Source organism: Danio rerio, chromosome 23, assembly GCF_052040795.2.
Source record: "Danio rerio strain M-AB ecotype USA chromosome 23, GRCz13ab, whole genome shotgun sequence".
In the NCBI taxonomy this organism is placed as follows: domain Eukaryota; kingdom Metazoa; phylum Chordata; class Actinopteri; order Cypriniformes; family Danionidae; genus Danio; species Danio rerio.
In genome coordinates, this window is record NC_141043.1 from 27,741,833 (window position 1) to 27,765,878 (window position 24,046).

A 24,046-nucleotide genomic window follows, 5' to 3' on the forward strand; every position below is an offset into this window, starting at 1 on the left:
ATCTACTCCTACCAAACCCTAAACTCAACCGTCACAGTGATGTAAAAACAGATCTGGATCTGGAGTCTCCTCTATTAGTATAGCTGATTTACCTTGTAGATGGATGATACCACCCTTTTGAACCTACTAGTAAGCGCAGAAGGCCCCTACTGGTCCATTCCTAACAGGTGATGTTGACTGATAATGGCCATTTAATCAAGTGATAACATAAGAAGCAGGTGGTTTTATACCTGCATTAAGCATCATCCACTTGTGACTATCAACAAAAATGCATCTAAATACCATCAGGTGTAAACAAGGCCAAAGAATCAAAAATAGACTCAAATCAAAAGCTTGTGAATCTCAGTCAAAACTAATTGGGAATCTGTATACCCTGTCAATACTATAAGGGTGACTTGTCTCTGTTTTGGCTTCAGTAGTTAAACTTAAAGAAGACAAGAAAACATCATGTTCCTTTATAAATCTGATGTTGTTTAACATTTAACATTAACGACATTGTTATTAACTACAGAGAATAGACATATTAGAAGAATTTCACCCTGATATTTAAGCCTTTTTTGGCCTTTGGGACGTTCGCATTAGGACACTGAGTACAGGGAACTAAAGAACAGCATGTACAGACATTAAATGGGGTACAAATAACTCAAATCAATAACCTGCCCTAAACTAAAATGCACATTTTTGACTCTCTTAGAAACACAACATTGCCAGTAACATCTCAAACAAACTGGAACTTGAAATGTGATGTGCTAAACAGCTATGTGCGTGACATATTATCTTAAAATGATGCCGTTTTATCTCTTTTTAGATTAACCTAACACGCAATCATTAAACCTCAGTAGTTATTTGCTGTGCATGCATAATACATTGATGTAGGTGTTTACTCGGAGCATTTCTCATGCTGTCCATTTGACCTACCACAGATAATAAGGGAAATGAGCTCTAGCGCAAACTAGCTCAACGTTATAATTTGCACACAAAGCAGGTGTGATGCTGCAATCAGACTCTCTTCAACTCTTTGACTTTTTTATGGCGAGAGGAGGGCAGGATAATTCCTCGGCAGATCTCATAATAAGTCTTGTGGCTCTCTCTCCTCTCGCATGTCTTCACTAGCCAGGAATGCACACTTGATATACATATAAATATCTAAACAATGTTTACCCTGCTAGGATGGCACGAGTTATTAAAGCAACACAAAAAACCTTGTTACCTAACTTACTAGTTGGTTTTCTGTTGTGCTTGGTAAGAGTGAAGATAGGGAGTAAATTGGATTCAGACGTGTTTGATGTCACGGTTTAACGACCTGTGGGCTTATAATGGGCGCATTTCCAGCTTTCCCCCCTGACTAATAACAAAGCGGTTAACTGCCTGTTTCACTGCTCACGTAAGAATGTGATGAAAGGAGCTTTATGGTGACTGCCAAACAAATATTCGACATACATGCGAAAGAAAAACTCTATCTGTCCACCATTTGGAGTGTATTAGTTATCAGGCCTTGTCCACAGGGAAGGAATTACAGAATAATGAGGCCTCGGTAATGAAATATACAGTGGTGCCGGGTCTGTTACCTGTTAAATGATGCCCTTTGAAGCTTTCTGCTGCTTGATATCCGGCCAAATAATCATTTCTCCTTCGTATCTGTGAGTTCTGAGCTCCAGAGCAGTAATGACTTGGGACCAAAAGAAACTGTAATTGCAGGTAAGAATCTGAGGTGTGGTGTGAATGCGTCCATATAATCAAACCCATAAAGCTGTGCGTTTGGGAACATACCGTCATCACATTTTGTTTTCTTGCACACCTATTGTGTTTTTGGGAAGCGCTTACAAAAAGGGTACATCACGAACAGGCAGTAACTGATAATATTGGAATGATGTAATTGGATTACTTGTAATTGGATTTCAAAATTCTCTAATACTAATCAGATTACAACCTAGGCTTATTTTGATTATGTACCCCTACGTACTTTCTGGAGAGAGCAAAACTCGTCCTAGGAGCGTTGTTTTTTTTTTTTTTTGCAGTTTTGTTTTCTTAAATCCGCTGATATGTATGCTTTTCAGAACTCAAATTTCTCTCACGAGTGCCATTTGTGCTGGCTGTTCCATGTAAATCCACCAGAAGCCACTGTTGACTAACTGACTGACTGACCAATCAACCGATGCCCCCACCCTCATATTTCCCTAAACCCAACCAATAGTATTTTAAAAAGCACCTATTGAACCGCCCCTTCCTTCCTTAAACCAAACCGCAATGTTTTGAAAAGCAATTCAGAAAAACAAAAGCACTCGCCTGATTTTTACCCAGTTTTTTAGATTTTACCACAATCTCACCCTGTTATTTACTTGCTTATTTTATTTTTTTTGGCTTTTGTAATTGTCTTACCTACTTACTGGAACTGTTCTTCACCTGACTCGAACTCTGTTGTCGCGGTCAACTCCACTCTGCATCTCAAGTCCGCCGATATGTCAAGCTACCGGACAAACTATTAACAATGGAAAAGCCATCCACATGCAGGTAAGCCTTCAGCTGGTAAGCAAGAAAAGGAACAGCGTCATACCGCCCCGTAACGTTCGTTTTAAAGAAGAAATGACGCCATATGTAGCTCTAGCTACACAATTTGCAATCTCCAGAAACATATAGGGCTATGTTTTGAAAATGAGCCTATGTTGTCAGATTAGAGTTGGATTAGAGTAGTTTTTGGATGACTTAATTTTAATAATAATTATTATTTATACATTTATTTAAAGATGGTATTAATAAAAACTAGAAAAGCTTTATGTAATAAATGGATAATCTAAAATTATAAGTAATCAAAATAATGTCAGAAGGCATAATCTAAAATTTTTAGATTGTTTTAAATGGAGCTCTTCTTCTTCCGTTTCACGGAGAGTCACAGACTAATAAGTGCTTTACTGCCTCCTATCTCTCAAATGGACCATTGACACTATACACACTAAATTCCCGATTGATCTACCTACACACACACACAATCACCCTTGATTATTCTAAATAGTTTCATTGGCTGTGTCTGAAATCGCATTCTTCCATACTATAAAGTGTGCTAAAAACATTGCCGAGTAGTATGTCAGAATTTATTGATTTCACAAAAACAGTATGCAAGAAAGACAATGATGACCTACTTCTGGTGAGATTGTGAAGTCTTATGCACTCTGCGCTATCCCATGATGCACTGCGAGAGAATTCATAAATGGGAGTGAAGCGACGCAACTGATGCGGGTAGGTCACGTGATCATGACAAAATGGCGGATGTTCTACATCTGAGAGTCTAGATAGGATTCAGCTGCAATGCGTAAATCAATATAGCATCATTTTTGTAACACTGTAATGATAATTAATATTTGTACATTACTGTGACGGGTGGATTTAGGGTTGGGGTGGGGGTAGACGTTAATAAAATACAATTAATGGGAAATTTAATAAATAATATAAACAATTCTCATTAACTTCCAGACGCAACCGTATATGATATAGCAACAACCGTGTACCAGTCATACTTTTTACATTCATACTGTACAGAACGTACTTTTCTAACGGCCGAGTAGTACATTAAGAATCAAATGCAGTACCTACTGAATAGTAGGCGATTTCAGACACAGCTATTAAATGAAGTTTTCTAAACAAATTTCAAAAGGATCACGTGCCTATGATTGACCACGGCTGGTCTTGCATCATTAATCACAAACCAACCAATCAGATGCATTCATATGCATATAAATAGTCCACCTTCCTTACATTAGTCATCCTCGTTTTTCAACGAAACTCTCTCACTGGGTCCCTCATGGGAGAGAATGCCAAATATGCTTTTACTTAATCAAGCATCAACTAAGTGTGAACTCTATTACTTTGATATGAACACAGCACATTGGACTGTATGTTTATTTATTGGCAGTGGAATGAACCGCCAACTTATCCAGCATATATTTTACACAGCGGATGTGTATAATTTGTACGATATTTTTTATTGTGTTATCTTCTATTGTGTCAGTTATATCATATCTTGGGTATTAATGAGAAATGTAGAGTGATTTAGGATATAATGGGTGCGTGACATGGAAGTAAGGGGGATCCTTCACTAAAGGCATGGAATGGGTAAAATCAATGAGCCATGCATGGATGAATGCACAGACAGTGAAGATACACCCTTTTAGAAACAACAATGATTTTGGGAAAGCCCTCTGTCACTGTTTCTCACTATGAAGCACCTGTATACTGTTTTTGCCAACTATTTCTGAGGTGTTTGTATAGCATGCTGGAATTTGTTTTGCAATGTCAACAAGTGTTCTTTTCAGAGGAACAACTATTGCATTTTTGGAGATTCTGAGATTTAATGTAACTATTTTTATTTGTCAGACATTATTTTTATTTCAAATGACATTTGAATTAGTGTCTGGCAAGAAAACTTTACATCATGACAGAAATAGACTTAATGTTTGGGTATTTTTAACTACATACTTGTCAGTGTGTTAATGTAATGTCTGGACCTGAGGTACAAAGATCAACAAACAGAAGCAGTTTTTTTTCTACATAAAATGTCACTAAACCTCAAGGCTGTCTTAGAATACAGCTAATTTTTAAAGTCTGGACTATATACTTGTCACCGAGTTAATGTGAAGTAAAACATTTTGTGTAATTTCGTACCTCCATACTGTGCAATCAAATGGATATACAGTCTAGATGAAGTTACACGTTTTTTTTTTTACAATCAAACACTGCTGCATAATTGTTGATTGTGGCCTCAAGACAGATTTTTATGGCCGTGTTTATGTTTGCTGTGGCGCGCTGCCATAAAAATAGTCTCTGACGTTTCTCTCTGAAAATAAACCAATTTTATTTATTTATTTTTTCTCTCTTTTAAATGTTAAATAAATAGTGAGCAAGCGGAGAAATGTTGCATTGTTAATCAAGCCAATTCTCAGAACATAGTTTAAATCTAAAAATAATTCTGTCTGTGTTGGAAGATTAATATTTTGAAATTAGGTTATAACCTAAATAATATTTAAAGACTATTAAATTAATCATTGAGATTAATTACTCAGGGTATATGCAGGGATCCTAAAGATACTTTTAATACCTTTTAAAGACTTTTTAAGGACCTTCTCAGAATATTTTAAGACCTTACCGCCACTTCAAGTTCTAATCAATATCAAACCTTTAACTTAAGAAACAGTTGTTAATAAACAGTTGTAATTAATTAAATCAATGGAGCACAACCATGCAACAGAACTCAGATAAGCTTGGAAGAAACAAAACTTGAAGGAACAAATTACACAGTGTTTTCAGAGACAGGCTTCAGCCACTGTTTAAACTCACATTTTCCCATTTTGCCGTCTGTTTCACTCTGTGGTTTCGCTAGATATAGAGAGCAACACATCACCTTTCTGCGTTTGTAGCAAGTTACGTGATATCACCCAGACGGAGGAGCTTGCCGAACGCGCCCCAGCGCAAACTAATTGCGTAGATCGAGCTTGCCTTTGTTAATATTAGGAGGAAAATAAAATATATTTATACTTTTTTAGGTCAAACACTTTTGGACTACGCTTGAACAAAAATTAAGACCCCTTAAAACATTATTATGGCAAAATGACTTACAACCACTCCTGGCTTGCTAAGAGGAGCTTAAACTTTGGCTCTCAAACAAATTTTTAAATTTAAATGAAAAAAACTGAAGTAATTGTTTTTGGGCACAAAGAATGTTATCTGTTAGATGTCAATGTGGGATCCTTGGCCCTGCATATTACCCAGTGTGTAAGATATCTAGGTGTTATTTTTAATGAAAACTTAAAATTTGACAAAAAGATCAGTACTGTTGTCAAATCCTGTCTTTACCACTTCAGACAACTGGCTGAAGTCAAGCCATTTTTATCCTAGAAAATTTTTCAAATGGTGATTCATGCCTTCATAACAACACGTCTAGAATTCTGTAATGCTCTTTATTTTGGTATTTCTCAGACTTCTCTCTCTCATCTGCAGCTGATTCAAAATGGAGCAGCTTGACTACTCTCTGGCACCCACAAGAAAGAGTCTGTAACTCCAATCTTAGCTGCACTTCACTGGTTACCCATTAAATACAGAATTGATTTTAAAATTTCATTATTCGTTTACAAAGCTGTCAATAATCTTGCTCCGCAGTACCTTACTGACTTGCTTTGTCCGTATACCCCCTCTCGATCATTGAGATCTTACGATCGCAATTTACTCACCGTGCACACCTTAAAATATGAGGTGATCGAGCGTTTGCTGTTGCTGGTCCTAAACTCTGGAACAGTCTACCAATTCACATTAGACTTTCTTCCTCCATTTCTTTGTTTAAGTCTGTTTTAAAGACCTATTTGCTCTTGCTTTTAATACTCCTTGAACACCGTTTTATTGCTTTTATTTGTTAAAAGTTTATTTTATATTCTGCTTCTCTGTTTTTAGCACACCTATGTACAGCACTTTGGTCAACCTTGGTTGTTTTTAAATATGCTTTAAAAATAAATATTGTATTGTATTGTATTGTGTTGTATTGTAAAAACACGATTAAGACTTTTTAATACCTTTAATAACCTTTTAATTTTCTAATAATTGATTGATCAACTTTTAATACTTTTTAAGACCCCGCGGACAGCCTGTTACTGCATGGTTCATCCATCATCGGAAAGCACTCTAACAAGTATATAACTGATTAAACTGAACTGCCCAGGCACTTTGTTCTGGTAAACCCAAGAAAAAAAATTTAATTGTAGATTGGCAAACCACCAACTGTAATTAAACAGAAGTTTGACACGTTACATAAATAAATGACTTTGTAATTACAGGTTCCTGTTTGCACTTGTAAGAGTTTGCAGATACCTTTTGTGGATGCAGATTTTCATGGTAAACCTTGAAGATAATTTAAATTCAGTCATCTTCTACTTTAATAGGGTGCAATGTTGATACTTTCATAGACTAAAACAGATTATGCTAAATATTATATGAGGATCAGGCCTGTAGTCAGGGGGTTCAGGTGGTTTGAAAGACACACCCCTCACTCAGGTTCAGAATTTGTTCAAGAGCTCATTCCAATTTTCATTGCTATGCCATAATAAATTGTGAAATCAACCATTAAAGAAGGCTTTAAGACCAAGTGGAATCCTCTTTTGGCTGTTGCTTCAGTGTGAATGCGTAAAGTTGAATGTGCTGGTCAGTTTGTGTTGCCTAATAAATGACAGCAGGCTAGTTTTTAATTTAAAACATGAACAGCATCTTTTTTTCTAATGATATATGATGTAATATATTTGATTTGTTAAATAAGTATTAGGGGTGAGGCAGTAGCGCAGTAGATAGTGTTGTCACCTCAAAGCAAGAAAATCACTGGTTCAAGCCTCAGCTGGGTCAGTTGGCATTTCTGTGTGGAGTTTGCATGTTCTCCCTGCGTTCATATGGGTTTCCTCTGGGTGCTCCGGTTTCCCTGACAGTCAAAAGACATGCCGTACAGGTGAATTGGGTATAGACTAAATTGTCTGTAGTGTATGAGTGTGTATGGATGTTTTCCAGAGATGGGTTGCTGCTGAAAGGGAATCCGCTGCGTAAAACATATGCTGGATAAGTTGGCGGTTCCTTCCGCTGTAGCGCTCCTGGATAATTAAAAGGGACTAAGTTGAAAAGAAAATAAATAAATGAATGAAAATAAGTATTATTTTTATTTCTTTTCTTTTAAATCTTTAGGAAATGTTTTTGATACATCAAAAATGTGGTTGCTGACCATCTGACAAGCTAATACAGCACAAAATAGTGCTTAAAACTTCACTAATTAAATAGAAAATGAGGCTAATAACTGCACAAAGGTCCATCTTTTAAGAAAAAAAGAACCACTCCTTTAACCAGGCTGGCTACGGGCCTGAGGATAAACAAAGGGCACACTTTTAATGTGGCTTAAAAGTTTCCAGATTGTCTTTAATATTAAAATTCAGAGTTTTGTGTTTGCTAAGTGGGTCATTTTAAAGTCTCATACAGCTTTTCTCAGCTTTCTTCAGACACTCATCGAAACTCTGTTTGATTTTTTTTCTTTTTTTACCCAAGTCTCCATTAATGGAGCATTTGGCAGCTTTGCTCCACAAAGCTCTGCTGTTTTAACAGCCCCAAAACAAACTCATCAGAGAAAAATCCACCTCAATGGTATGCTGAGATAATAACAGCTTGCCATGATCTGTCATGATCTGAAATACTTCAGCATATAGGGCTTTTCATACAAGCCATACTACTGCTGTCAAGCGAATCGACTGTGTACACAGCGTCCTGAAATATTGAAGAGTTTATCGCACTGAGCAAACCACTGCACATTCCGTATCTGCCTGGAGTCTCTGAGAAACTCTGTTCTTAAATCCACAAAAAGCACCGCGGAATCTATTAGGAGTGCTGGTCATGTTAGAAAATCCATGTTTTCTGACAGTCCGACAACTGTTTATGCTTTCTGGTGTCAAGAACATGAAGGAACATGATCAAATTAGATTGCGTGGATATAGATGTGTCTCCACAGACTTCTACGACATTTCCAAGCAGCAACTTCAGGCAAGTTAATCCTTGTCTTGACAGAATTATGGATCCTCCCCGTGCACCATCTGATCCGACTCTGATCACTCTAAGTGTTAATGGAAGTGTCTCATATATTTTTGAAGGTGTTGACTTGTTCACCTTGCAAATCTTGGGTCCTGTTTACATTAGGATGTATTTCGGTTGTCTGAATCATAGGAAAAAGACGTTCCCAGTTACATCTGGTGTTTTAATGTCACTATTGTTTGACTATTCTGTTTGGTTATGGGTTTTTGCTGAACATTTAGTCGAATACTGTAAATAAACTTTCACACCTAAAACACATGAACCTGAAACAGGTAACAGAAAGGGATGAAAGGACCTGTTTGCAACTGGTAGATGGGATTATTGCTAAAACATTGTTTACACATGATTTTTACATCTGTTTCTTTTTTTCCACTTTAAACTGGCGGTTGAATGTATAGGCATTTTCTGATCTCTCCAACTAATGTCGCAAAACACGCTGGCACTGGTGTTTTGTTTTTACACATAAAATGCATTTTCATCATGTGATCATACAACAATCGACAAAAACACAACTGAAAGGTTTGTTCATCCAGAAGGTAAACTTCTGTCATTTACCCTGATCTGATTCAAATGACACTGACAAAAAAAAAAATGTTTTTACAGTTTTTTGATGCACAGACGTGTTCTTAGAGCTTTGTGTAATTACAGTAGAACCACCAAAGTCACATGGAATATTTTGATAGATTTCAGCTAAAATATCTTAATTTGTCTTAAAGTTCTCAGGGGATTGGAATGACATGAGGGTGAATAATTGATTACAGAATTTTCATTTTTGGGTGAACAACTATTAAAACTAAACAGGACCATTCTGAGGTGCTTTTCCCAAACAACGACATAAGTCATGGCTGAACTATCATAGTACGATGCAATGATTGGAAAAAGAACGATGTAGTGACGAGTGTTTCCCAAAAGCATAGTTTCTCTGTCACAGATCCATCATTTGAACCACATTAGTTATAACTTAAAACCTCCACATTGATGCTCTAAACAGCGCGAAGTAACAACTTCTTTAGAGAAAATGACGATCATTTTTTTTTGTATAAAATGATATTGTTTTACACATACATGCACTTAAAAAAAATCCAATATTAGTTTTAGTAAAAACATGCACTCGCTTTCTATATTAACTGAAATATATTTAAGCGACACGCATAGCCAATGTCTTCTTTACAAATATTATTGAGAATATTCCATATTCTATGTTAAAACATAAAACGAGCTAACACTTATTCTAATCTCATATATGAATCATATAAATTTTTTATGGTTGTAATTTACAGTAGGCTATTTATTAAAGAAAGTAAGTAAGTAATAATAATAATAATAATAATAATAATAAAAACTGCTTAATAATATTAATAATTATTACCATCATCAGTATTATTATTTTATTATTATTATTGAGTAGGATATTGTTTATTTATTTTTTACTTTTTGAAAAGTCAATTTTTACAACTGTGACAAATTAAAACCACTGCAGAAATGTTCTAACCACTAGGCCCATGTCATATACGGTAAGCCTAGGCTACAGACACATTTCTTAATAAATGACCTACTATAAATTAAAAAGCATTAACGTATGCTATATATTTTTGTTTTCACAAGCTTTGGAGATGTAACATGAATCCTGCTTTAAATAATAAATCCCTGCTGTCATCATGAGCCACAGCTGTGTTCAAAATGTCATTAATGTTTTCAAAGTGCACTACAAAGGTTGCTAAAGCTAAACTGTAAAAATACTTTGAAAGCAAATTACACCTAAGAGATGACCTGTTTTTTTTTTATCATTCTGAGTTTCAATGCTGGAATGTTCTAAATGAATAGGTCATAATGCGGATGATTGAGAATAGTACACAGCTAGGAACTATATAACAGGTCTAGAGGTGTAGTTACAAGTGTAAAAGTTTGTGATGCAGTTTGCAAATCTTCGTTGGAACAATGGATTTGGAAAACAGTAAATCAAAGAACTATGTTTGTAATGACGGAACTTGCGACCTTAGTTGGCTAATGATGTCTTTCGGAGACACCCTTAGTTGAAAGTGAGCTAGCTCAAAGCTCCTTTTTACACTTGTATGTCATCTACTAGTGATCAGATCAACTAGAAAATAATTTAGTAACAGTTGAAAACAGCGTTGAAGTGATTGGAAGTGGAGAAGCTCAAAATGTTGTAGACCCCGTTAACACCTGTATTTAGTGCCATCCACATGTGACTGGATTGGCAAAAAACATATCTGCATACCAGTCTTTGTTCATTCCCTTGAAGCTTTAAAGGTTTAGTTAACGTTGAAACAGAAATTCTGTCATAATTTACTCAACCTCAAGTAATTCCAAACCCTTTTGCTCTTTAAATGACCAATTGTTTAACTAAATCTGAAAGATTTGTGTCCCTCCATTGAGCATCTATTCACCCAAAGTTCTAGACACCTCATAAAAAGAAATATGTTACAAAAATAAACAGATTTGTCATTGCTTTAGAACAAATGCTGACAGAATTTTCATTCTAATGTGATCTAAACTTTAATGGAAGTTCTTCATATATTTTAAAATAAATCTGAAGGTGCTGACTTGTCCACCTTGCAAATCTTGTGGAAACTGGTTGTAACTCTCTTTAAGAGGCACCTCGATTCCCCTGAAGCTCTAAAGTTAGCTTCTGTTCATCCATCTGTGGCTTATACCACTATTTGGCACAGGAAATTAAACAACCCAATGGACCCGCCAAAGTTGATATTGATCCTTAATAGAACCGTGTTGAATCAACAGCTTTTGGGGGACTTGGTGACCGGAGCTTTTGTTCTTTTTGGTAACATTAGAATCCTGCGGATCAGTTTTTGGCTCAGCTGGTTCACCCTGCGCTGCTTTGACATACTGATGATACAGTGTGTATTTATAAAGCATTCCAGAAAAGACAATGGAAAAGCAACAAATCATGTCTTCTCGCGGTGTTTTGGGAAGATCTGAGGGATTGCCTTCTGCCGTAACAATATCTGTACAAATCTGTCTGTCTTTTGGCTGTCTCCGGGCTCCTAATTCACAACAATAACAATCAGACATCCAACATGCGAGAGGCTTGTGTGCTAGTTAAATTGTTTGTTTTGTCTCCTGTCACCAGAAAAGGAGAGGGAAAAAAGATATTACATCCAGGCTAAAATATGAGCTCCTCTCATTCCAGTTTGTTTAAGAAAACAAGGGGTTACTTTGTTACTGCTTAATGTGAGGCAAGTCTTTTTGTGAAGAGATGCAGCGTGTTAGTTTAACAGATAAGTGATCCAGGTCTCAGTGCCAAACCTAAACAAATTCCATTTCAGACAGCTCACCTCTACAACTTGTCTCTATCTCTGTTTTTATCTCCACCGCAGTCACTTGAAGTTTAGGGAAGGGCTCAAGGAGATTCAGTTCATATTTGTGGTTACTGGGATTTATAAGCGAAAACATCATCAGCTTTTCGGCATTGTTGGTCATAAAGGAACAATTATGCTAATATTTACTTTTATTTAGTTTGGCCTTCCGGTGAATTGTGGGTACTGTTTGAAGATGTTATTTGATTAGACATGTTTTAAAGAAGTTTTCCAATTTAAGCAAACTTTTTTTTCTTTTAATGCACAAACTTTTAAACTGTGATAAAAATATCTCTCAAATTTTTGCCAAAAAATAGCAGCTGTGCTTGCCAGTGTTTAATGGTTAATAATGCAATAGAAACAGTAAAAATATTTTACACTTTTTAAAATACTTTATTGATAAGGTTCTTTTTATATACATTTGCACAAGACAGAAAAAGACAAACAGTCAACAACAACAAAACAAAATATATAAACAAATATCCCTACACTACTTCCGCTTTTGTGGCTTTAACAGAAAATATACATAGCTAACAGTCTGTAAACATAAAGTCCTCGAGCGTCACACAAATGCTCAGCAAATGTACATATAGAGTGCACACACAAAAATATTTTATATTTTACAGTAAACTACCATACATTCATTTGTACAATGTAAAGTTTGTTATAAACTAATTCGAGAGGATCACGATTGCTTGAGGCTGGTCCCGCATTATTCAATTTATGATTCACAAATCAGACAATTCCAAAGCCACTATGAATTCCCTAAGTTCCATATAACAGCCATCTTTGTTTTGAAGAATCAATTTCTCGGTGGAGTTTGCATGTTTGCATGCATCTGCTGTGTAAAACATATATGCCATACAAATTCATTCCACTGTGGTGACCCCTGATGATCAGGGATTAAGCCAAAAGAAAATTAATGAACGAATTATTTAGTTAAATTTAAAACACTAATGCTTTTAAGTTCTAACACATTGTATCTTTGTTACACAGACAAAAACACAACCAAAAACATGTGGTGATAAGAAAGTCATATGATAAACTAATGCTTATCACAAACAGCTAACCCACAAGCAGACACACATATATAGAATGAGTGCAGTGTCCTTCACACAACTTATAAACACCATCATGGTAACAGACATGACACTGACGTAAAGGAACAAACGGTATTTATCAAAATTAGATGCAACATAAAACTCTGAAGTACATTTAACTAATAGGAAAAAAACTAAACTAAAGAGCAATGTTAATGTCAACAACAACAACAACAACATCAACAACAACAACAACAACAACAACAACAACAACAACAACAACAACAACAACAACATCAACAACAATAACACATTATAAGTGAAGTGTCATGCTGGTGAAGTCAATTTATGGGAAAAGTCAATTTACGGTTATTCATCATATATAATTTTTCAACTACTGTTGCACTTTACTATTGAAAATCAAAGCCGTTTTTATAGGGCTGCTACACTCTCAGAAATAAAGGTACAGGAGCTGTCACTGGGGCAGTACCTTTTCAAAAGGTACATATTTGTACCGGAAGGGTTTATAATGGTACCTTAAAGGTACTTTTTAGGTAAATTTAGGCACTAAAATGCACCATTGAGACACCACTGAAATATGTATCATTTGAAAAGGTACTGCCCCTGTGACAGCTCCTGTACCTTTATTTCTGAAAGTCTAATAGGCAGTAATTTATGTTTTTATAAATTTGTTAATCATTTTCTTTTGGTTTATATTCTTTGATTTCATTAAATAAATAAATGCATGTCATGTTTAGGAATTATGAAATGTAAACTTGAATAGTTTGAACGATATTGTAAGTTTCACAGTACAATCTGAAAATCCTTGGTTGTTTCAGCCTAAATATGGAAATCCAAACGAGTGTATATAATTGTTGTAAAGTAAATATATGTTTCAAATTATTACTTTACTATATATCAGAGGTAATAAAAATACTTTCATCCCTGCTAACAGTGTTTCTTTCTACTAGAGAACCGTTTCTACATTAACTTTTGAATGCTGCTATTGAGAAAGTGTAGCTCATATTGTAGAAACCTCCAGAATGGAGGAGATGTCATCGGCTTGGCTGATGTCTGCTGAAGTCATTCCAGTGTGGGATTTAGAGAGTTCAAACTGTTGCCAAATAGAATGAGTTATATCAGAGATTGCATATTTGATAACCTCCTCAGCTAGCTAAACGTCAGGCTCAGAGAGCTTAGCGAAAAGAAGCAGCCAGTAATATGTCCATTGAAAGCCACCGTATGTGTTCAAACAGATGCAAGCCACAGTATAAAGTCTCAGACCTCTTATTTTTAGATGCATAGTAATGTTGCACTCATGGAAACTTGTCGGGAGAGATCACTTTAGAAAGCCTGGTGATTTTAAAAAAAATTGACATAGTACCTGAGAGAAACACTGAGAAGGAGTAATGGCGTAAAGGGTAAAGTCCTCAAGAGAAAGTCTGACAGTATGTGTTTGGCATGAGTGAGTGCTGCGTGCCACACAAAAGACCCATTCCTTTACTCCAGTGGTGTAACCTGCCTTGATTTCTGGCACTGTTTACTAGCATCTTTAGGTGCAATTTTCCTTTGAGTATTTGTAAGCAGAAATTATGAGTCACTGGATTTTGTTGCGCAGCTGTGATGCTCTGCGCTCAATGCCAACTAGGAAATGATTTTGTGCTTAAATATATGGTAAATAACACACAGTTAGTACTTCTTCTAGTGACTCATCAAATATAAAAAGGGAGTAGCACAGCTTTTTATGCTTCTGCTCTGGCATGCATGTTAACCAAACCTCATATGATAAGGATTTATTATTGTGCGTCATACCCATGTACGTAATATTCTTATATAGAAATATGCAATACAACAGGATGTGATGTAACTGGATCTTTATGTGTGTTTTGTTTAGCAGGTTGGTGAGAATCAGAGAGTGGACCCTCTTGGGTCATGGATGGACTTTGTGAAGAGACCTGTGGGCAACTTTCCTGGAAAATGCCGAAAACGGAAACGACCACTGGTGCGGTAATCTTGATAATTACATAATATAAAATGTCAAAAACATAATCAACAGTAACACATAAGACTAAGCTGAAATTGTGGAAAGGAGAGGTTGTCTATTCACCCAGAATGTACAGTACAATTCTTGTGAAAAAAGGAACCCGTGGAATACCTTAACAAGTTAAGCATATTTTAATTTTGCAGTCTGCTTTTTTCATAGAAAGTGTTACAAAAAAGTGTTACTTAGAGGATGTGTATCCTTATTTTCTACCGACTAATCTACCAACATTATAGCAAAAACATCAACAAAATTAGAGTTTCCATCAAATATATCTAAATTTTTCTGAAGTTTCTCATGTAGTAAACGTGATCAGTAGCTCATCTGGTATAGTGTTGTATTATAAGCCTCAATGAAAACAGGGTAGAAAAGTTAACACTGTTGGTTAAATTTAATGTACAGTAAGGATAATCAATAAAGCAATAGCCTTTTAACATCACTCATTTGATTTGTAGTGTAATAAATCATTGCTACAGTCACATCTATTTTATTCTGACATTTTTGATGGCAAAAAAGACATTCTCTTTGAATACAGCCTCAGAATGTACAAGAAGAAATATGATTTTAGCAAAATAGTTTTTTTTTTTTTATCAGTTTGGTACTCAAGTACACTTGCTGGCCAGCTCTTCCTTTACAAAATTACTTAATATATTTTAAATAATATATTTTATTATGCTCAGTACATATTACACTCCAGAAACGCTGAGAGAGTCAGACTGAACTTTTAATGAATAATTTATTTCTACCTGGAAATTTGTAAAGTATTGCAAAATACATTCCTTAAGTTTCAAGTTGTAACACGTCATTGCACGAACTTAGATGCTCATTTTAGATGCTCATTTAGACATCTTTGTGTGTCAATAAGTTTAATTTTGAAATTATATAAAAAAAAATAAATTTCCTTTATTTCACTTAGCCTGGTCCCCCAGGCCCTCCAGGTCCTCCAGGGCCTCAGGGACCCCCAGGAGCCCCCGGGGCAGAGGTCACTCAGGAGGTCCTGCTGCGAGAGTTCAAAGAAATGATCAAAGGTGAGAACCCACAGCACATGCAAAACCCAGCATTTGTGATGGACATTGTCTATTCCTCAATGAAGATTAACTGGACATCACTTTCCTTTGCTTGAACAGAGGCCACGGAGAGGAGAGCAGCAGTGGACCGGCCCAGTGAACCTAGTCAGCTGCCCACGGCTCTGATTACACTGGAGGGCATGACCTCCTACAGGAGAATCGAGGAAGCGTTCCATTGCAAACTCAAAGGCCCTGTGGTCGTGGACAAAAAGACTTTGGCAGAGCTGCAGAACTTTCAGACAGTGAGTGCTATAGAAATGTATCTGTCTGTCCCATTTTGTCTTGTAACAAGTGCCATAAATATGAATGACTTTATGTATTACACAGCACTTCTACATACAGTAAGCAATAACATATTTAACTTATGTATTGTTTCTGAAATATTTAATTAAATACTGGTGTATGCTTTTTATATTGATATTTTTAATCAACTGAGGTGATTTTTATCACCTCAATTGAAAAATTGACTGAAATTAGAATCTGTTTGATTCAGTTATTATAACTGGCTCAGTCATTATGTTGGATGTGCTGGATTCCCTTGAAAAAAACAATTCAAAAGAGTTCATCTGGAAATAGATCAGGAATCAGACTACACTGGTCATGCTGTTTGCTTCTTACTATAGATTCAGAAGTAATGTCAAGATTACTTAAGTAATCAAGGAAAAGCTTTATAATACTTTAGTAGTATTGTATCTTCATGCACATTCAAGAACTGTTAATGAAGCTAAAAGTCATTCTGAACATTTTCAAAGTCATTTGGTTCTTTAAAAAAAAAATAAAAAAAAATTATGGATTATTTACAAACAACAAAGGGGAAAATATCTTTATTATGAGTAGCTTTTTCCAGTATTTACTTTCTTCTTGATTTCCTCAGTCCTCAGATTTCCTCTTGATTTCAACATTTTATACAATCATTATTTATTTTATTAAGCTATTGTTTTGAAAAAGGCGTTGTGTTTATAACTAAGGCTTTTTGTCTCACTACAAATGATAAAAATCTGTCAAAATTAGTCTCATATCTACATCAAATCAACCCTCCCCCTCAACTCTCAAAAAAGTACCACTTTGTTGCATGTTGAGCACAGTATTGTTGACAGCAAACTACAAAAAGAGATTAAAACATTGCCAACTGGGGAGCAGCAAATTCCCATAAATGCCAAAAAATGAGCATTTCAGCATTTTAGAGACAGTCATTTATAATAAATGCTACAAAGTTCACATGTGACAGTCTCTTCGTCGCAGTAGATTCAACTTTTGCCAAACTAAAAAAAAAAAAAAATCCACTATGTTAAAAATAACATCAAATTGGCTTATTTTGTTTGCTTTCCATTTGGCTTCTTCACAGTGAGTTTTACAGAATACTAAACACCATTTCCAAACACTCCCAGCTTGTGTGTGTCATTAAATAAAATGACAAAAACTAAGGCCATTGGTCATAAAACAGTACTACATCCAATTGCCTTTAAAGATGTTTTGACTCTTCTAAATCATAAAAATACAATAATATGTTATTTAAGATGTTATTTATATAAGATATTTAAGAAATATGTTAAGAGAACATGCTTGTTTATATGATAAACAATGCCAGTTATTCTCCTTAAAAAAGTATCATTTCGTCTGTTTTTGTTTTGGTCTCTATAACCTGCCCACTGCAAGTTTACCCAATTATAATTTGGCACCCCAGGTTGCCTTGACAAAAAACACACTGTATTTAATATCCGTTACCAAGGCTGTCTCAGTATATGCTGGTGTGGCTGAAAATGCAACCTCTGGAGGACAGCAGCAGCCTTTGAAATCAGATGCAGATTAAGAGTTCTAAAAATACAATTCAAAATTAAAAAAAAAAACAATTCAAATATTACAAAGGTAAACATTAGCTGATCAGCTTAAAGTGTAAGGCTTGATCTTCAGGCAGAAAATTGGAGATGGAGGATGGGTGTCATCAATGGCAAACTCCATGTGCATTGAGTCAAGGGCTGGGTGAAAAAAAAGTCTCTCTCTTTGAAATACATACTGCACCTTTAAATACACAACTAAATTAAGGCCACCTGTGATAGTCCTGATTAGTGGTGTAACGGATCACAAATCTCACGGTTTAGATCACACTACGTTTTTTTGTGTCACAGATCGGACTTTTTCAGATTTCAAATTTATTTTCAAATAATAATTAAACAATTCACTCATAAAACTTTGTTTTATTAAAGGTGGATCTTTTTTGAAAACCTATTCAGTGACATAATTTTAATGGTTACACAGTGTAATTGCTACAACATTCACCAGCGTCAAATTCCACAGTGATTAAACAATGATTTTAATCTTTACCATACACATCAGTGTTTATAGCTGAACTATAAACTGTTCTCCCAGTACTTCTGTGTTATTTGTTTGTAACAAACTAAAAAAAGTGTAAAAACTGAATCTCTCTTGATCAAATGCAGATTTGAATGCAGCGCTTTGAAGGATTAATAAACATGCAATTCAACATCATTTATCATTCATGTTGCGCGGGTTTGAAGTGAGATCACAATGTTTTAATGTTTAATTGTGCAGCTTTACACTGAATACATGCTAAACAAACAGTGACAGAAAACACCTTTAATTAATAACCCAAGAAAGCATTTAGGTCCCACCACAACTTTTTCAGTCACCATTATATTTTACAGTGAGGCCAAAATGCTTTCATACAGATGATTTGAATGAGGTGGGAGGCGTATCTTCAGTTGTTATAAATGTTGGATTAAACTTCAAGCTTAGAAAATGTATTAATCTGCGAGTCACGTACATTCCGACCTGCGGGTTGTGATCCCTACGGATCACGGATCAACCGTGATTTGTTACACCTCTAGTCCTGATTAGCTCCTGTCATAGGAACACTGGCGACGAGACACTGGATTGGCCGAACAAAACTCAACCAATCAAGCAAGGCCTCAACCAACCTCCTCCCGAAAAATTATCCTTATTCAAAATGTGCTTCATTGCTTTCTTGGTGGTGTACAAAAGGTACTCTGTCTGAGGCTTTGGACCAGTGAGTGGTGTGTATAAAAATAGACACCATTTAAAAACAGCAGACTGTTTCAAGGAAGAACTTTACCCAGTGGCATTCTGATCATCCAGATACAAACATCGAAAATCCATGCTACGGAAAAAATTGGCATTGGTTAATATGGACAAGATTCACTCTAGGCCCCAATGAGCATTAAAATCTGCTGATCGCTGAAGATGGATAACTCTTACTTTCCGTATTACAGAAATTATGATCACAGAGTCTTTCAGATCTGTCAAATAAAAAAAAACAGCTGTTGTAAATGTCAGTGCAACGTTTTATTCAACGCAGAAATACACGTCAAATAGAGTTAAGGTTATCCTGCATATCTGTTAGGATCTGACATGTATATGAAAGGCATTCATTGTACAGTATGTACTCAAAGCTGACGGCACGAAAAATGGCAGAAGCGAACAGTGTTTAGCACACTAATCGGAGGACTCATTATAAAAGCGTCTGAGTCTGGAAGTCTTGGTGGGTTCTGGAGGCGTAATGCAGAATAATGTGGTCTGGCATGGCTGCAGCGTGCAGTTATGATCAAAAACAGAATCGGAGGATTCTTGGCAGATGCCTACATATTTCTAGCCATTTAATGGTTATGTGCTCCAAAACTGAGCCCTAAAACTGTTATATTTTCTAACGCTGTTTGCGGGATGCTTCGATTTGCATGTGAGTTTATTAGAGTGTGGAGAGCAGGAATTCGGCTGAACAACATATTCTTGAGACACTTAGTCTGCAGTTTATGGAGTATGCTGTTATATGTATGGACAGAATGTGTGGTGTTGATGTGTGATCAACAGTTATAAGGTATGTTTATTGTAAGCCTTCTGTAATTCTCATGTGTTTCATACCCTCAGCCTCCTGCCAAAGGTGCCTTCCTCAGAGGGACGGGGATGGATCAGTCCACTGGCCGATTTACAGCTCCTGTAACTGGAATTTATCAGTTCTCTGCCAATGTTCATATTGGTAAGGAAAGGTTGAGCGTTTTGCTTCACCAGTAACAAACATTCTGGCTTTCATAATCTTTTATAATCATCATAATCTTTTAGTGTCCTGCGGTTTTTAAAGAATCATAATCATGCATTATTTGTTTTTAGAACTTAAACTGTAAAACCATGAATTAATTAGATGCTGTAAATATTTGTTTATTGAATGTCTTGTGGTTGCATTTATTTGATATAAAATACATTAAATATTAGTTGTTTCTGTTTTAAAATATAATTGAATCCTGTATCATGTCTAACTGAATCTTTTATGCCCATTAAGGTTGTTGAGAAATGTATTTTGTTATGTAGATTTCCTTTCTTTTTTTTGTATTTAAAATATTATATAATCCTATTAAAATGGGACTTTGTGAATTACAAAATGTAGATATTTTCTGTATTATTATGTTTTAAAATATAATTTAGTCCTATAAAAAGTCATTTAATCATTTAATCTCCAGTACTCGACAAGACTGTATTTATTTGAATAAATATACAGTAAAACAGTAACATTGTAAAATATTATAAAAACTATGATATATTTTGAACTATATTCATGTATTTTACAATGTAATTTAATCCTGTAAATTTAATGTAATACAGTATATGCTCTGTTAGACTGCATTTGTTTGATTAAAGTCAGTAAAAGTGATTTTGAAATTATTATTAAAAATAGTTAAACATACTGTATAACTTAATAATAATCTCTGTTCTCCTAAAGGCCACATTTAAACAGAAATACAGTAAAACAGAAATTTTGGGAAAGATTACAAGTCACATTTTTTATAAATTTAAATTTTTAACACATTTTAAAATTTAGCTTAATCCTAAAATGTACTTTAATGTTTTATGCTCACTTCCATTGAAGTCAAAATTATTAAATTATTACATAATAGTTTTAATAACTCATTTCTAATAACTGATTTATTTTTTTCTCTGCTATGATGATAGTACATAATATTTTACTAGATATTTTTCAAGACACTTCTATACAGCTTAAAGTGACATTTAAAGGCTAAACTAGATTAACTAGGTAAGTTAGAATAATTAATCAAGTCATTGTTTAACGATGGTTTGTTCTGTAAACTATCGAAAAACAATATCGCTTAAGGGGCTAATAATATTGACCTTAAAATGTTTTTTAATAAATTAAAAACTAATTTTTTTCTAGCCAAAATAAAACAAATGAGACTTTCTTTAAAAAAATATTATAGGAAATACTGTGAAATTTTTCTTGCTCTGTTTATGATGGAAATAAAGAAATAAAATAAAGAAATAAAAATTCACAGGAGGGCTAATGATTGTGACTTCAACTGTACATGTGTGCATTTATTTGACAAAAAAACACAATACAAAAAGTAAGATGGTTCAAATATTATACATATATTGTTAAACATTATTATGATTTTCTTTTTTCCCCATTTAAATTAAGTTTCACAAACTAATTTTGAAAGGAGCATGTGATATGACTGATTGCGGCTGGTCTCTCAACTGTAAACATAATTAAACCAATCAGATTATTTCAAACTCCCTATAAATTTTTCAGTCTAGCCTTACTTCCTTATCTTCATTTTTTTGAAGAATACCCCATCCACCCCATTTCTTCCTTTACTATAGGGAGCTCCTAAGAAGTACCTGATCCCATACCCCCTTAAATGCTCATTTACCAGGAGGGAGCCCTGGGCTCAATTATCTCCAAGCTCAGGGTTCTCTCCTGGGACAGCATGCCAAATCTGTTATTAATATCAAGCAATATCTAAGTGAAATAGTTTTCAGCAGCCATTACTCCAGTATTCAGTGTCACACAATCAGTTTTGTGGAAGAGTAGACTAAAAATTCAAATCTATTCTGAATTAAACAATAATGATTATTATTTTTTATTTATTAATAATATTATTATTATTTAATATTATTATTATTATTGTTGTTATTATAAAAAAATAAATAATAATAATTATTATTATTATTATCAATATTATAAAGATTATTATTTTAAATTCTTACAGACTCTAATCCTCTGAACAATATGATGGATATGGAATTTTTTAAAGTATACTCTGAAATTGCTTGGGATAAAATTCTCCACCAAATGCAGAGAGAAGATTAATGGAAAATTCAGTTTCTCTGCTATAAACACAAAAGCACAAAGTATGATTTAATCTCTCAATGTCATCTCTATTCGAAGGTGCCATCGTGTAATGTAATGGATGTGTTTCATACTTGGCACTTTCTCAACAGATGGATTGCATTCCCCTGTAACTTACATTCCAACCGCGCTGCATTTGTTTGCAAAGATTGAGGGTGTCTTGCACAATCTTGCATGTTTAAAAAGCTAAAGACAAAAAAAAACTGGGATGTTCCTGAAAACGCCCAAGCATATTTTGTTTTTTGCTGGTTGATACTTTAAAAAGGGGGTCTGGACGATCCTGTTGACTTCATCCATCGCTGCTTATGTGGAGTTGCAGTGAAATAACCCCCAGGGACTGTGAATGCAAAACTGTGGCGCCGCCATGCAGGAATTGGCTCTCTGCAGTAGACTGTGGCAGAAAATCAACATCCCCAAACAAATTCACAAATCCACTGCAGACTTTTAGAAGCGACCAATGTTTAGACGCGACTGGAGGTCAAACATGACTGGCTCAGGCATCATGTGGTCCAGATACACAGCTCTGTCAAACAATATTCCAGCAGCATTTACTCTTCATACAACAGTTTGCAACGTATGTCTGTGGCCTATTCTTAGGAAAGATGTTTATTTCTTTGTGTGTATTTTCCTGCAGACCACACTGAGGTGAAGAGAAGTAAGAGCCAGCTGAGAGCCAGAGACAATGTCCGAGTTTTGATCTGCATCGAATCGCTCTGTCACAGATATACGTGAGTACTGTTACACCATCAGCTTCCTTTAGTGTGTATTGCTGTGTTTGTGCATGATAGAGATCTGCAAAGTTACAATGTCTATATACCAAAGCTAGCTATTCTCAGTGTTTCTGAACTCCCTCAGACGACTCGATTGTGGATGTAATTTTTAATCCAGGAATATATATACATTATCATGATATCTTGAATTTAAACTGGTCGTACAGACTTCAAACAAAGTTCTGTCTTGTTCTTTGAGAGCAAAAAAAGGTTAGAAAAGGCTAAGTGACGGTATATTGTTTTCAAACAGTCCCAACAACCCTCAATGCAGTAGGTGGGGTTGTTTCATTCATTCATTCATTCATTATCCTTTATTTATCAGGGGTGGCCACAGCAGAATGAATCACTAATTAGTCTATGCCCTTCCAGCCGCAACCCAGCACAGGGAAACACCCATATACTCTTGCATTCTCACACACACATACGCTCGTACTAAAGCCAATTTTTTTTTGTTTGGGACTCGAACCCATGACTTTCTTGCTGTGAGTCGATGTTGCTAACCACTGATCCACCGTGCCGCCCCATATGTACTTTTATTTAGCTGAAATATTACTTATTTGTTATTTAATTTGGTTGTGAGCATCATAAATGCATGGTAAATGGAACAGCAGTACACCGGAAGAACAGATATAGATTCATTCATTCATTCATTTTTTTTCGGCTTAGTCCCTTTATTAATCTGGGGTCGCCACAGCGGAATGAACCAGCGAAAGGGGGTTAGTATAACTGAAAAAATAGTTGCAAACTGATTAGCTTATTAAAATCAACATTAAATATTTGTTAAATACTTGACTTCCTGTTATTAAAGTTCTTACAGTACAATCGTCACAGCCCAGTGGTAGCTTAAAAGTGTTCAGGAGCCAAAACAAACTCCATTTTAACTGCTAAAACAAACTCAAAAGACCTTATTTTCAGGTGGATTTTCTTTCTTCAATTTTGTTTGAAGTACACTGGGGCCTTTAATTGTGTAAGGGGAAAACATGCAAACTTTACACAGAAATGCCAGCAAGAACCCGAACCAGCGAC

The 24,046-nt window shown here is 35.2% G+C and overlaps 1 protein-coding gene across 3 annotated transcripts in view; it reads left to right on the forward strand.

Moving 5' to 3' along the window:
* The window catches only part of c1qtnf12 (C1q and TNF related 12), a 49,966-nt gene that overhangs the window by 20,236 nt on the left and 5,684 nt on the right, over positions 1 to 24,046 (forward strand). For 2 of the 3 annotated variants that reach the window (XM_087306214.1, NM_001080078.1), the window contains 5 exon segments: positions 14,865 to 14,972; positions 15,928 to 16,039; positions 16,139 to 16,320; positions 19,979 to 20,087; positions 22,885 to 22,978. In XM_087306214.1, coding sequence (XP_087162340.1) covers positions 14,865 to 14,972; positions 15,928 to 16,039; positions 16,139 to 16,320; positions 19,979 to 20,087; positions 22,885 to 22,978 — 605 coding nt within the window. 3 annotated transcript variants of the gene reach the window in all.